The 15297-nt window shown below is 55.7% G+C and overlaps 1 protein-coding gene across 4 annotated transcripts in view; it reads right to left on the bottom strand.

The window, feature by feature from the left end:
• Positions 1-12394, bottom strand: part of KSR2 (kinase suppressor of ras 2) — a 77940-nt gene extending 65546 nt beyond the window's left edge. For all 4 annotated transcript variants that reach the window (XM_064674613.1, XM_064674615.1, XM_064674614.1 and 1 more), the window contains exon 1: positions 11736-12394. In XM_064674613.1, the coding sequence (XP_064530683.1) occupies positions 11736-12379 (644 nt within the window). In that variant the 5' untranslated portion in view covers positions 12380-12394. The remainder of the gene's footprint in view (positions 1-11735) is intronic.
• Positions 12395-15297: the final 2903 nt, after the last annotated feature.

Here is a 15297-nt window from a genome sequence, read left to right as displayed (position 1 = left end):
CCCTTCCTCTTGGCTTCCCACTCTGGTAAAATCCAACTCTTCAGGAACTCCCAAATAAACCCCCCACACCCCCGTGGCTTCCCTGGCCAAGCAGCCTGAGCCTCCCCAAACAGGCTTTGGGGAGCTTGGAGCAAAACTCCCACGGCTGGAGCCACATCCCAGCCTGGAAAGCTCTTGGGATGGGAAAACCCCCTCACTGGGTCCAGCCACAGAACATCCCAGGGCTGAACGGGCGTGGAAGAGTCTCCAACAAGAGGAACTCAACCTCCCCACCCTCTCTTGGTCACCTGTCACCCCTGAAACCAAGCACCCAGCTCCCATTCCCGGTGCCATCCCAATCCCAGTGCCCAGCACTGGCTGCTTTAGGGTGAAGCCCTTTGGATTATTTGGATTATTTGGACCTGTCTGAAGAGCTGAAATTTCTTCATTACACCCCCCAGCTCTGAGCAAACCCCACACAACACCGGGCCTGACATTAAAAAAACAAACAGGGACTCTCCAGCAGATGTTCCATTTATCCTCCCCCTCATCACAAGAGGCAACAAACCCTCCCTCCCTCTCCCCGGGCCGGAGGAAAAGCAGGTTCTTCATATCAAAGCCCTCAGCAGTTAAATATTTATCCAAGGGCCTGTCCCCACTTCCCTGGATGGCTGAATTGGAAGGTTCAAGCCTTACTGATCTATTATTCTCTTTTCCAAGCACAAAGTGGAACTTGACTTTTTTCCTTTCCTTACGGCTGCAAATTATAAAAAGCCGGGGAAAAATTCTTTGAAGGGAGTTGGAGCCGAGCAGGTTTGGGGTTTTTTCCCCTCCCTCCTCCCAGGATCCAAGGAGATGGTGCTGCAGGAGGGCAGGGAATGGGGCTGGGAGCAGGGCAGGAGCTGGAGGAGGTAATTGCCTCCAGGATCCTGGAGCAGGACCTGTTTCTCATTAAGGCCCTTCTGTTTTCTTGGTTTCCACCGTTACGTCCCTTGGAGGGACACACGAGGGCGGGGGGGGGGAGCACCACCAGCCATGGCCAACAGAGGGTGAGGAGGGTGAATTCCTCGTGTTGGAGACTCTTCCACCCCGGTTTGGCCCTGGAATGTTCTGTGGGTGCACCCAGGGAGGGGGTTTTCCCACCCCAAGGCAGCAGGACCTCAGCTCAGCAGAGCAGCTTTGCCACCAAACCATGGAATGGGTTGGGTTGGGAGGGACCTTAAAGGTCTGGTCCATCCCCTGCCATGGGGCAGGGACACCTCCCACCAGCCCAGGTTGCTCCAAGCCCCGTCCAACCTGGCCTTGGACACTCCCAGGGATCCAGGGGCAGCCACAGCTTCTCTGGGCAACCTGTGCCAGGGCCTCACCTCCCTCACAGGGAACAATTCCTTCCCAATCTCCCATCTCTCCCTGCCCTCTGGCAGTGGGAAGCCATTCCCTGTGTCCTGTCCCTCCATCCCTTGTCCCCAGTCCCTCTCCAGCTCTCCTGGAGCCCCTTTAGGCCCTGCAAGGGGCTCTCAGCTCTCCCTGGAGCCTTCTCTTCTCCAGGGGAACCCCCCCAGCTCTCCCAGCCTGGCTCCAGAGCAGAGGAGGGTGGGCTGAAGACCACAGACTCTCCATCGGCACATGATCCCATTTCCCAGCCCCAACCACCTCCATGGCTGCAAAACCCATCCAAGAAAAGGGATGGGATCAACTCCAGCATTTTCATTGCCATGGGAAGGGCAGCACACGGAGCTTGGCCCAGCCAGGGCTTTAGAGATTGGGGATGAAAAGCACCCACAGACCTCTTGGACCACAAAGAAGAGGCTGGAGGAGCTGCCTCGTGTCTTTCCTGCTGGAGGAGAGAGCTGGGAAGAGCTCAGGCACTTCCTCCTGGCTGGGCCACCAGCATCCACCTCCTGGTCACCACCCAGGGGCACTGCCCACAGCTCTGCCCTCCCCGTGCCCTCCCTGCCACAGGGACAGCCTGCAGGCAGCAGGAGAGCTCTGCCCCCTCTCCCCTCCCCCAGGGGTGATAATCCTCATCTAAATTCCCCATCACAGAGACTCAACTTGTCTTTAAAGGACAGGGCACGAAGTTCCTCCTCCTTGGAGCACATGGGAAGCTCCCCGAGCCTCTGGCTGGAACAGCAGGGCAGGAATTACCATGGATGACTGTCCTGGTTACAACAGCTGGGCCCAGTTCATGGCTGGATGGGTGTGACCCAAAGCTGTGTATTCCAGAGCCTTCCATGCCATTGCCCAGACACTGTTCTCAATGAACCATCTACACCCCCTGCCCAGAGCAGCCCTGACCCCTCAGGCTGTAAACTGGGTGTTCAGAGGCCTGTGAGATCACAGAATCCCAGAATCAGCTGGGTTGGAAGGGACCTCCCAGATCATCCAGTCCAACCCTTGATCCAACCCCGCCGTGGTTCCCAGCCCATGGCACTGATGCCACATCCAGTCTGTCCTTAAACACCTCCAGGGATGGAGAATCCACCACTTCCCTGGGCAGCCCATTCCAATGGCTGAGCACCCTCTCTGCAAAGAAATTCCTTCTAATCTCCAACCTAAACCTCCCCTGGCACAGCTGAAGACCCAGCCCTCTTGTCTTGCTGATGGGAAAGAGCCCAACCCCCCCCTGGCTCCCCCCTCCTGTCAGGGAGTTGCAGAGAGTGAGGAGGTCTCCCCTGAGCCTCCTCCTCTCCAGGCTGAGCCCCCCCAGCTCCCTCAGCCTCTCCTCACAGCACTTGTGCTCCAGTCCCTTCCCCAGCCTTGCTGCTCTTCCCTGGACCTGCTCCAGCCCCTCCATGTCCTTCCTGAGCTGAGGGCCCAGAGCTGGACCCAGACAGGAGGGTGCTCCTGTCCTCACACCCAGTGTGGAACCCCTGAGGGAGGCACTGGGCATTCCTGCCTGAACCTGAGCATAGATAATCTTGGGGTCTTGGGACTTTTTTTAACCATCTGGGAAACAGAGAAGGACTGAGACCACCACTCTGAACCAGACTGCAACCACCACTTTCCAACCAGACTGCAATCACCACTCTCGACCAGACTGCAACCACCACTCTCACCAGCAGGTTTTCCCCTCTCCTTTTCCTTTGGACTCAGGGGGCCCAAGGAGACGTTCCAGGAGCTGCTCGAGGCTCCCAGCCCTGACTCACCCGGGTTAATCACCGAGGTGATTTGGAAATGCAGGGTGGGGGGTGCTGCTCTCCAAATTCCCTCCCCTCATTGCAGGGCCAGCTGGGGATCTTCAGTACAGGATGAGCAACACTGGAATCGTGGAATTCTTTCGGTTGGAAAACACCTCCAAGGTCACCAAGTCCAACCATCCCCAGCTCTGCCAAGGCCACCACTGACCATGTCCCCAGGTGACACATCCATGTGGATTTAAATCCCTCCAGGGATGGGGACTCCACCCCTGCCCTGGGCAGCTGTGCCAGGGATGGACAGCCCTTTCCAGGAAGGAATTATCCCTGATGTCCAATTTAAACCTCCCCTGGCACAGCTGGAGGCCGTTCCCTCTCCTCCTGTCCCTTGTTCCCTGGGAGCAGAGCCCAACAACCCCCCGGCTCCCCCCTCCTGTCAGGGGGTTGCAGAGCCAGAAGGTCCCCCCTGAGCCTCCTTTGCTCCAGGCTGAGCCCCCCCAGCTCCCTCAGCTGCTCCTGCTGCTCCAGCCCCTTCCCAGCTCCGTTCCCTTCCCTGCACACGCTCCAGACCCCACTGGCACAGCCCGTCCCAGGGATGGCACCACAGGACCACGGTGCCAGCTCGGGGGCACCACTGCCAGCACAGGGGGTGACTCTGGGGCAGCAGCAAGGTGGGGTTGGGGGGGAATTCACTTTTGGCTCAGCTTGGGGGATCAGTGACCCCCATTTCTCAGATAACCCTCCCGCTGTCCCTTTCCCAAGGGTTCCCGAGGGTTCCCCTCCTGCTCCCAAGCTGGGGGATGGTTGTGGGCTGGTTTAGCCGTGGCCCCTGCTGGGAGCCCGTAGGTGGAGCCCAGTGCTGCCAGATCCCCCTGATTTAGGGACCCCAGAGCCCTGTGCCTGTCTCCTGTCCCCTCTGGAGGGGCTTCTCCAGAGGGTGGGAGGCTGGAGAGGGAGCCCAGCGGGGTTTCCAGCTGGAAACCTTGGCAGGTTCTGCCCCTTGGGGCCAGCAGGGGCCAGGGCTGGTGGAGAGGAGGGGGTTGTGCTTTCAGTGAGGAACATCTCTGGGGGACCAGCAGCGTCCCCACGTCCCCCCTGCTCGGCACAGCCTGTCCCAGAGAGGGCTCCCAGTCCTGCCCTGGAGGGGCCTTGGCCAAAGCCCCTTCCAGGCTTCCGAGGTGGGCAGGGCTGAGCCCAACCTGATGGGCACCCCTGGAGTGCTGTGTCTCTTGTCTGAGGGGCCCAGAAGTGCCCCCAGGGCTGGAGGTGCCCCAGCAGTGCCAGCACAGGGACACAGCAGGGCTGGCACAGCCCAGGGGCCATTGGCCTCCTGCCCCCCGGGAGGACACAGCACACGGATCACCCACACACATTCCCAGCGTCCTGCTGCATCCACCTGCTCTGCAAACATCCTCCTCCTGCTCCTCCCCCATGCCAAGAGCCCCACCTGCCTTCCCAAGGCTGGGAACTGTCAGAAATACAGCCAGGAACAGGAGCTGTCCCCGTCCTTCCCAATCCCACCCATGCAGAACATCAGCTAATCGATGGACCTGCGGCCGGGATCGGGACACGGGGAAACAGCCTCGTCCTAAATGAGCAGTAGAACAAATGACCTGTCACTCAGTGGTGTTTAAGACCAGCTTAGGTGATTAACTCTGAGGGACAGTTTAACCACGAGCTGCTTGGGGGGGTGGGGGTGGTGAGAAGACCCCTGGTCCCAGTTTTTGGGGGTCTGTGATTCACCTGCCTTGGGATAAGGGATGGAGGGACAGGACACAGGGAATGGCTTCCCACTGGATGGGATATTGGGAAGGAATTGTTGGCTGTGAGGGTGGGGAGGCCCTGGCACAGGTTGCCCATAAAGCTGTGGCTGCCCCTGGATCCCTGCAAGTGTCCAAGGCCAGGTTGGACGGGGCTTGGGGCAACCTGGGCTGGTGGGAGGTGTCCCTGTCCATGGCAGGGGGTGGAATAAGATCATCTTTAAGTTCCCTTCCAACCCAAACCATTCCATGATTCCATGGGCTGGTTTAGATGAGCTATTAGGAAGAAATTCCTCCCTGTCAGGGTGGGGAGGGGCTGGAATGGATTTCCCACAGGATGCCCCATCCCTGCAAGTGTCCAAGGCCAGCTTGGAGCAACCTGGGCTGGTGGAAGGTGTCCCTGCCCAGGGCAGGGGGTGGAATAAGCTCCTCTTTAAAGTCCCTTCCAACCCAAACCATCCCCTGATTCTTGCCTTCAAAATTCCCAGAGTAAACTGGAGGGGTTTGCTCCTTTTTTTGCCCCTGCTCACAGGCACTGGTGGCTGGGGCTGGAGCTGCTGCTGGTTGTGGGTGAGCTCCTGAGGCCCAGGGGAAGCTTCACCTGCTCCTTGCTGTGATTTAATGCAGAATATTGGGCAATTAAGTCAGTCAAAAAGCCATCAATCTGCTGGGCTCAATCCTGCCCTAAACGGTCCCAGAAGGATGTGAGACTTCCCCAAGTGCCCCCCAGGGAATGTCCTGTTCCAAGGGGGTTCTCCAGGGGATGGAGGAAAACACCCACAAGGACAGAGAGGGTCGAGCTGGGAGTTGGTTCAGAGTTGGAAACAGCAGAAGGAAAAAGGAAAAGAAGAAAACAGGGATGTGCTCTATCACCTGATGGGAACTGCCCACCCAACCTCACCCACCCGGGATTTCCTGGTGTGGAAAACCCACCCCACAGAACAATCCCGGTGCCAAAGGGGCTGAAGGGAAGGAAAACAACCACGGGAAGGCTCCAGATCGACGGGATTTTCCCCCAGAACACCTGGGATGTGACTGCAAGGACGCAGGGCAAGGAGACTCCACGGAAAACTCCTCCAAAATCCGGCTGCCTCGAGCCAGAGGAGCCTCCCCCCGGCCCAAACCCGGCCTGGGGGCACCACAACAACAGCCTGTGCTTTGCAGCAGCTGCTCCCTGTTCCCTGGGGACAGGCCAGCGCTTCCTGCAGGGCTCACCCTGCTGGAATTCCCTGGGATTGGCCCCCAGCCCCCCCAGCTGCTCGGCACGGGCTGTTCCCGGGAGGCCACGGAGTTCAGGGGTTGGGCCACACACCCCTGGACACGGGAGCAGAGGGAGGTTGGGATCAGCTCCCCCTCACACCGGGCAGGGGACAAGGATGGGGCAGGGGATGGGTCTGGTGAGGGGGCCAAGGGTGAAGGAGGGGTCTAAGGATGGGCCTAAAGATGAAGGGTGGGTCTAAGGACAGGTCAAAGGACTAAGGATGTGTCAGGGGACAAAGGATGGGGCAGGGGACAAAGGATGTGTCAGGGGAGACAAGGATGGGGCAGGGGATGGGTCTAGTGAGGGGTCCAAGGACGAAGGGTGGGTCTAAGGATGGGCCTAAAGATGAAGGGTGTGTTTAAGTACAAGTCTAAAGATGAAGGAGGGGTCTAAGGACTAAGGATGTGTCAGAGGACAAAGGACAGGTCAGGGGACAAAGGATGGGGCAGGGGATGAAAGGTGGGGCAGGGGATGGGTCTAATGAGGGGTCCAAGGACGAAGGGTGGGTCTAAGGATGGACCTAAAGATGAAGGAGGGGTCTAAGGACTCAGGATGTGTCAGAGGACAAAGGATGGGTCAGCAGATGAATGGTGGGTCAGGGGATGGGTCTAGTGCAGGGTCTAAAGATGAAGGAGGGGTCTAAGTACAGGTCAAAGGACTAAGGATGTGTCAGGGGACAAGGATGGGTCAGGGGATGGGTCTAGCAAGGGGTCCAAGAATAAAGGATGGGTCTAAGGATGAAGGGTGGGTTTAAGTACAGGTCTAAAGATGAAGCAGAGGTCTAAGGACAGGTCTAAAGGTGAAGGGTGGGTCTAAGGACTCAGGATGTGTCAGAGGACAAAAGACAGGTCAGGGGACAAAGGACAGGTGAGGGGACAAGGATGGGGCAGGGGATGGGTCTAGTGAGGGGGCCAAGGATGAAGGAGGGGTCTAAGGATGGGCCTAAAGATGAAGGGTGGGTTTAAGTAGAGGTCAAAGGCTGAAGGATGGGTCTAAGGACTAAGGATGTGTCAGGGGGAAAAGGACGGGTCAGTGGACAAGGATAGGGCAGGGGATGGGTTTAGTGAGGGGTCCAAGGACGAAGGAGGGGTCTAAGGACAGGTCTAAAGGTGAAGGAGGGGTCTAAGGACAGGTCTAAAGGTGAAGGAGGGGTCTAAGTACAGGTAAAAGAACAAAGGTTGGGGCAGGGGACCAAGGATGGGTCAAGAGACGGGTCTAATGAGGGGTCCAAAGATAAACAGTGGGTCAAAGGACAGGTCTAAAGATGAAGGAGGGGTCCAAAGACAGGTCCCAGGATGAAGGAGGGGTCTAAGGATGGGCCAAAGGAAGAAGGAAGGGTCAAAGGATGCAGGATGGGTTAGAGGATGAAGGATGGGTCTAATGAGGGGCCCAAGGATGACTTCAAGGACAGGTCTAAAGGTAAAGGATGTTTCTAAGGGTGGGTCTAAGTACAAAGGTTGGTCTAAGTCCAGGTGCAAGGACAAAGGATGTCTCCAAGGACGGGTCTAAGGGTAAAGACCACCCAACCACCTCTTTGGGCAGGACACCCCAGGGCAGATCTTGCCTTCCAAGGGTTAACACCCCTCACCCTGAACCAGCTGGGCTTCAGTTCCCCACCTCTGCGTTTTTAAGCCCCTTCCATTCCCAGTCTGTTCCTTCCCAGTGAACAATCATTAACCAGCCCTGCAGGATTTCAATGGCCCGTGGAACCCAGGAGCCATTAAACGGGCATTATACATCATCTCAGCCACTCCAAATGGTTTGTTTCCCTTTCAGGAGACCACTCAGGAGAATGTTTATGGATGGTGGATTTATGGAAGCTGGGGGATCTTTTTTTATTTATTTTATTTTAGGAGGAAACGTTCCGTTCCTGCGAGTTAAACGGTCGCCAGCTGGAGGCTCCCGGGCAGGAAAACGGGAGGCTGAGAGCTCCAAAAAACACTTAACCCCTGCTTCAGAAAGGTCTTGGTGCACAAAAAATGATGGATTAAAGGCTGGAAATAAAGTCCAGGACACAACACTCCAGGAAGTTTAAGAGTCAAGTGGAACGTGGGGACCTCGCTCCGGAGAGGAACCGGTGGCTGCTGCTGCTGCTGTCACAAATATAGGGGGTGTTTTCCTTTTTTGGTGGAAAAATCTGGGAGAGAAGCCCCAGAGCACCCTGAGAGATTCCCTCCATCAATCCCAACCCACAGCTTGTGGGGAGAGACCTTCCTGCCCTTGCCGGGGGTTCCCCGGCCCTGCTGAGCCCACTCGGCCCCACCCAGGGCTGGGGGATGGCTGGGGAGGGGAGAAAGGGGTTTGGGACACGGGATGGAGGGACAGGACACAGGGAATGGCTTCCCACTGCCAGAGGGCAGGGATAGATGGGAGATTGGGAAGGAATTCCTGGCTGTGAGGGTGGGGAGGCCCTGGCCCAGGTTGCCCAGAGAAGCTCTGGCTGCCCCTGGATCCCTGGGAGTGTCCAAGGCCAGGTTGGAGGGGGCTTGGAGCAACCTGGGCTAGTGGGAGGTGTCCCTGTGGGCTGGAACTAAATGATCTTTAGGGTCCCTTCCCACCCAAACCGGGCTGTGATTCCACAGAGCAGCCTGAGGGGCACCAACCCCATGGGTCCTACCAGAGAATGGTCAGCAGAGAGGCAGGAGGGGGGGAATCCAGACCCCAAATCACCCCAGGAGATCCCACCCAGCACTTGGGATCCCCGGTAGTGTCCTCAGACTATCAGCTCTCAGGTCCAGGGCCTCCTTCCCACTGGAACACAGGGTACAGAAAGCCCCAGCCCAAAGCCAGCAGAGCTGAAACCAGAAGGGGTTGATCAGAGAACTCATCTTCCCAGGGATGAGCTCCACTCCGTGTTTGGGGTCTGGAGGAACCCAGAGAGCACAGAGGACTCGGGCACCATGGAAGGGTGTCAATAAACACCCCCACACACAGCTGCACGGCTGGAAAACAAGAACTAGCCAAGAACAGCCCCCAAAAAGCCACTTTTCCCTCTGTTCCAGACGTCTGATCCACCACATCCAGGTCAATAAACAACTCCGACTCGAACTGGAGAAAAGAAGAAGCTGCCTCTTTAACGCACTAATTACGATCCCGAAGCACTAATGGGATTAGAAAGCAGGATTTAGTGGTTGTCTCCTGGAAAATCATTAAGTGCCATCAGAGCAAATGAAGCTCCCCGGTTCTCCCGGCAGCTTTCGGGAAGCCGGGTCCTTCCGCAGCGCCACGGTGGCCCCTGGCGGGGTGTGAGCACAGCAGAGCCCAATTAACATCGGCTCCTTCCTCTCTTAATTCACTAATCGGGAGCTCGGGTTGCCCGGCACCACCGGGAAGGGAGCACTGGAGACACCGGGAAAGCTGGAGAGAGTCAGGCAGGGATCAGAGGAGTCACGGAGTGGTTCGGGTTGGGAGGGAGCTTAAGGATGATTTTATTCCATCTCCTGCCGCAGGCAGGGACAGCTCCCACCAGCCCAGGGTGCTCCAAACTGGCCTTGGACACTTGCAGGGATGGGGCATCCTGTGGGAAACCCATTCCAGCCCCTCAGAACCATCATAGGGAGGAATTTCTTCCTAATAGCTCATCTAAACCAGCCCATGGAATCATGGAATGGTTGGGGTTGGAAGGGAGCTTGAGGATGATCTTATTCACCCCCTTCCCTGGGCAGGGACACCTCCCACCAGCCCAGGTTGCTCCAAGTTTATCCAACCTGGCCTTGGACACTTGCAGGGATCCAGGGGCAGCCACAGCTTCTCTGGGCAACCTGGGCCAGGAAGGTGGAGAGCGATGAAGGAAAAGGGGCATCGCTCTGTTTGTGCAACCCCGTGTGGGATTCCCACCTCCACGCCCTTCCCTGCTCCTTCCCCTTGCAGGGTGTCGAGGGATCCCATCCCCACCGGGGCACGACGAGTTTCCTGGTCCAAACCTGCCCCAGCCCCGTGTCAGGGTGACCTGGAGCATGTGGGGACCACCCAGCTGGGGGATCAACCAGCCTGGGGGACCAGAGGGAAGCTCTGTCCTCAGCAAGGACTGCTCTGGGTGAGGGAGAGAGCATGGATTGGGAACTGAAATGGAATAAAACAGGAGAGGAGAAGGGGAAGGGGAAGGAGAGGAAAAGAGGAGGAGAAGGAGGAGGAGAAGGAGGAGGAGGAGGAGGAGAAGGAGAAGGAGAAGGAGAAGGAGAAGGAGAAGGAGAAGGAGAAGGAGAAGGAGAAGGAGAAGGAGAAGGAGAAGGAGAAGGAGAAGGAGAAGGAGAAGGAGGAGGAGGAGGAGGAGGAGGAGGAGGAGGAGGAGGAGGAGGAGGAGGAGAAGGAGAAGGAGGAGGAGAAGGAGGAGGAGGAGGAGGAGGAGGAGGAGAAGGAGGAGGAGGAGGAGGAGGAGAAGGAAAAGGGCAGCTCAGTGAGGGTTCCCTCCTGCAGCCGTGGTGATGCTCTCGGATGGACCAAGGCAAACATGACTGCAGTGCCTGAGCGTGGTGGGGGTGGGCAGGGGTGGCCTCACAGGAGGAATTTTCCAGCTGAAATAGTTTAATTTCCAGAAGCTAAAAGCCTTTAGAGACCAAAACGTCCCAGCCCAGGGGAGGAGGAGGGTGACCACCCTCGCTCTGTGCAAGGACCACGGCCCAACAGCCACCACAGCCCAGGGGGGAACAAGTGACACCACAGTGCTGAGGCCACCAGACAGATCTGCCACCCCAAAGCCAAGGGGGGCTCAGGGCCTGGCAGTCAGAGCAGCTCAGGAAGACAGAGGGGTTTGACTCCTCAGTGTCCCAGCTGGGCAGGAGGGTCTGAGCTGCCGTGCCAGGGTGACCAGGCTGCCCCCACAGCCCTGCCGGGGATGCTGCCACAGCCTTTTTATCCTCAAGGACCCCAGATTTAGGGACAACAGGGCAGTTTGTCCCGGGGCTCCTGTTTCGGGAGGGGAGCAGCCACTCCATCCTCAGGGGCAGCAGATGATGCCCCAAGGCGGCCGCTGGTCCTCTTTGTGTCCCCCCCCAGGGGCGGCAGGAGGGGTTTCTGAGCACGGACATCAAAAGGGGTGGAAAGAGATGGAGAGGGAGAGTGTTGGCACCGGGGAATCCTTTCCCTGCACAGCAGCAGCCTCTGCCGGCACCGGAGCCGCAGAGCAGGAGCAGCGGGAATGTGGGCAGAGACTCCTCCAAACACCACCGGGGACGGAAAACACACCGGGAGGTGCCCGGGATGCAAACTGTCATCCCCATAAGGCTTTCCATGTCCATATATCCACACTTCAGCTGGAAGATGATCCTTCCCCCCTCGCTCTGGCGTGTGCTCTCACCCCAGCACCTCTCGTCCGGCCGCAAAATCCCAGCGTCCAGCCCGCCCATCCCACATTCCAGCAGCCCCGGTGCCCCTCAGGATGCTCCCCGTCCACCCCAAGCTCCCAAAACGAGGGAGCAAAGCAGACACACACACACCCCAACATCTCTGCCGACCGCCGGAACCGCGAGGGATCCCCCACCGCACGGCTCAAACCGAGACGCCGCGCTCCGACATTTCGGGATAAAAGCTCTTTCCCCAAGGAGCAGGGACGGGATTCGCCCCCGCCGCACCCCCCGGCGCCCCGCGGCACCCGCTTACTTGGGGGTGTGCGCCTCGTCCACGCGGTGGCCCAGCTGGAACTCGTGGGACTTGCTGCGGTGCAGGGCGGTGAAGCCGGGGATGAGGTGGATGAGCTTCCTCGAGGAGGGCGGGGGGGTCCCGGGGGGCTTCAGCTTGTTCCTGCGGCGCACGGGGGGCGTCCCCGGCGGGGTCATGGTGGTGACGATGTTGGGGGTGCGCGGGGGGGTGTGGGCGGCGTGGCGCTGCCGGGGGGACGGCGGCAGCGAGCGGTGGCCGGACTCGAGCGGGGGGCAGAGCCCCGGGTGGGCCTCCACGGTCAGGCGGTCCACGTGGGTGTAGAGGGGCGCGTGGGGGGAGCCCCCGTGGCAGTGGTGCTGCCCGCACTTGGGCGGGACCTTGGGGCTCTGCGAGAGCTGCGTCCGTGCCCACTGCCCCTGCTCCGCCGGGCACCCCGGGCTGTTCTCCTTGCCCGGCTCCGCCGCCGGCCACTGGATGGTCCAGTCCTGCTTGGAGAGGCTCCCGCCTGCGACAGAGCACAGAGACACGGCCGTGTGGGGCGGGAGGAGAGGCACGTTCCCAACGCACCCCTGGAGGTGTTTGAGGTGTCCCACCCCTGGATGGTTTGAGATGTCCCATCCCTGGATGTGTTTGGGATGTCCCATCCCTGGATGTGTTTGAGGTGTCCCACCCCTGGATGTGTTTGGGATGCCTCACCCCTGGATGTGTTCAAGACATCCCATCCTCAGATGTGTTCGAGATGTCCCATCCCCTGGAATTGTTTGGGATTTCCCATCCCTGGATGTGTTTGAGGTGCCCCACCCCTGGATGTGTTTGAGGTGCCCCACCTCTGGATGTGTTTGAGGTGTCCCATCCCTGGGTGTGTTTGGGATATCCCATCCCCAGATGTGTTCAGGACATCCCATTCCTGGAAGTGCCCAAGGCAATCCCCTGGAATTGTTTGGGATGTCCCATCCCTGGATGGTTCAAGATGTCCCATCCCTGGATGTGTTCAAGACATCCCATCCTTGGAAGTGCAAGACATCCCATCCCTGGATGTGTTTGGGATGTCCCATATCTGGATGTGTTCAAGACATCCCATCCCCTGGATGTGTTTGAGAGATCCCATCCCTGGAAGTGTTCAGGACATCCCCTCCCTGGATGGGTTTGGGACGTCCTATCCCTGGAAGTGTTCAGGACATCCCCTCCCTGGAAGTGTCCCAGGCCAGGTTGGACGGGATTTGGAGCAACCCGGGCTCGTGGGAGGTGTCCCTGCCCGTGGCAGGGGGTGGAAGAAGATCATCTTCAAGGTCCCAACCCATTCCATGATCCCACCCTGGCACCACAGCCCAGCAGGAAGCTTTTCCATACTGCAAAACCCTGGAATGGTTTGGGAGGGAAGGGCCCTTAAAGCCCCCCCAGTGTCCCCCCTGCCACCGTCCCAGGCTGCTCCAAGTTCATCCAGCCCGGCCTCGGACACTGCCAGGGATGGGACATCCAGGGCTGATCCCAGCTCAGGGGCCCTTTGGCAACACAGGGCAGAAAATCCAAATAAAGACTAAAAAATAATATTGAAGGGATAAGAACAACAAGTAAAAGGAGGAAATAAAAATAAAGTATCGACAGGAAAGAAGGGAAATAAAATGGAAAGGAAAATGATAATCGAAAGTGTTAAAAATTGAGATTAATGAGAATAAATAGGAATTTAAAATGAGTAAATTAAAATTAAAAATAATAAACACGTTTAAAATAAAATTAATTAAATAATAAAGAAAAATAAAGAACATAAAAATTTAAAATAATAAAAACATCTAAAATAAAATTAATTAAATAATAAAGAAAAATAAAGAAAATAAAAATTTAAAATAATAAAAACATTTAAAATAAAATTAATTAAAAGAAATAAAAATAAAGAAAATAAAAATTTAAAATAATAAAAACATCTAAAATAAAATTAATTAAATAATAAAGAAAAATAAAGAAAATAAAAATTTAAAATAATAAAAACATTTAAAATAAAATAAATCAAAAGAAACAAAAATAAAGAAAATAAAAATTTAAAATAATAAAAACATTTAAAATAAAATTGATTAATTAAAACAAATAAGAAGTAAAAATAAAAAAATAAAAATTTAAAATATTAAAAGCATTTAAAATAAGATTATTTACAATAAGGAAGAAATATAAAGAAAATAAAAATTTAAAATAATAAAAACTTTTTAAACAAAATCAATTAAAATAAATAATAAATAAAAAGAAATAAAATAAAAAATTAAAATAATAAAATAATTAAAATAATAAAAACATTTAAATAAAATTAATGAATTAAAATAAATAAGAAAGAAAAATAAAGAAAATAAACATTTAAATCTATAAAAACATTTAAAAATAAATTCATTAAAATAAATAGAATTAAATTAAATAGATTAAAATTAAAAATTACAACAATTTAAAAGAAAGGTAAATTAATTAAAATAAAGAAATAAAAATAAAGAAAATAAAAATAACAGTGAAAAACATGTAAAATAAAAAGAAATTAATAAACAGAAATAGGGATAAAATTAAATTGTCCTGCAGGGGACAAGTTGGGGGGGCACCTCCAGCCGGGCCACCCCGTGCCCACCCCAAACTGGGCATCAGCGGTGCCACCTCGCTCCTTGTCCCCAAGGCCACCCTCAATTAACCCCCCCGCTTAATTAACCCGCACCCAGCGCCCGTGCGCAAATCACTCTGCATATATGCAAATCATTCTGGATATATGCAAATGAGCGCGCCTCCCATTGGCGGCCCCGCGCGCGCGCATTTGCATAACTCGGAGCCGCCCGCGCGCCGCTAATTGGCGGTAATTAACTAAGATTAAAGGGAGGGTCTCCCCGTGCCCCGCCGGCCTCTTGTCCCCCCCCCCCCCCCGTCCCTGGAGCCAAAATAACCCCCCGGAAAAACCGGGAAAAGCCGCTCCCGAGGCGGGAATGCGGCGGGAGCGGGAACGCGCCTGGCTGGGATCGGTTTAACCGGGAACGCGCCTGGCTGGGATCGGTTTAACCGGGAACGCGCCTGGCTGGGATCGGCTTTAACCGGGAATGCGGCGGGGAGCGGGAACGCGCCTGGCTGGGATCGGCTTTAACCGGGAACGCGCCTGGCTGGGATCGGCTTTAACCGGGAACGCGCTTAAAAAGGGGGAAAAAAATAACCCCAAACATCCCCGAGCTCCTCCCCGTGCAAAGCCCCTCAAACGCTTTGGGATCCCGGCGCTCCCCCCGAGCTCATTCCCAGCTGGAAAAACCCACGGAAAGTCCCCTTCGGCCACTTTTTCCCCCGGGCTGTTTGCTCGTAAAAAACCGACTTATTCGGGGTTTTTTTGTGTCAGAAATGTTAATTGGCCGTTGGGATAATTAGTCACAGCCACCCCCCCCCCGGCCCCAAGGGCCACCTCTGCTGTCCCCGTGGCCACCAAAGGGCGGGATGGGCCCCTTGGATAAATCTTTTTGGATCCCTCCCTGCTTCTCTCCCTCCGGTTTCATCAGGGAAGGAGCTTTTCCTGAACCGCTTCATCCAAAAGCAACGGGAAAACCAACCCTTGGGA

The sequence above is a fragment of the Pseudopipra pipra genome, chromosome 18, assembly GCF_036250125.1.
Source record: "Pseudopipra pipra isolate bDixPip1 chromosome 18, bDixPip1.hap1, whole genome shotgun sequence".
Lineage (NCBI taxonomy): Eukaryota > Metazoa > Chordata > Aves > Passeriformes > Pipridae > Pseudopipra > Pseudopipra pipra.
This window is presented reverse-complemented; position numbering and strand designations above follow the sequence as displayed.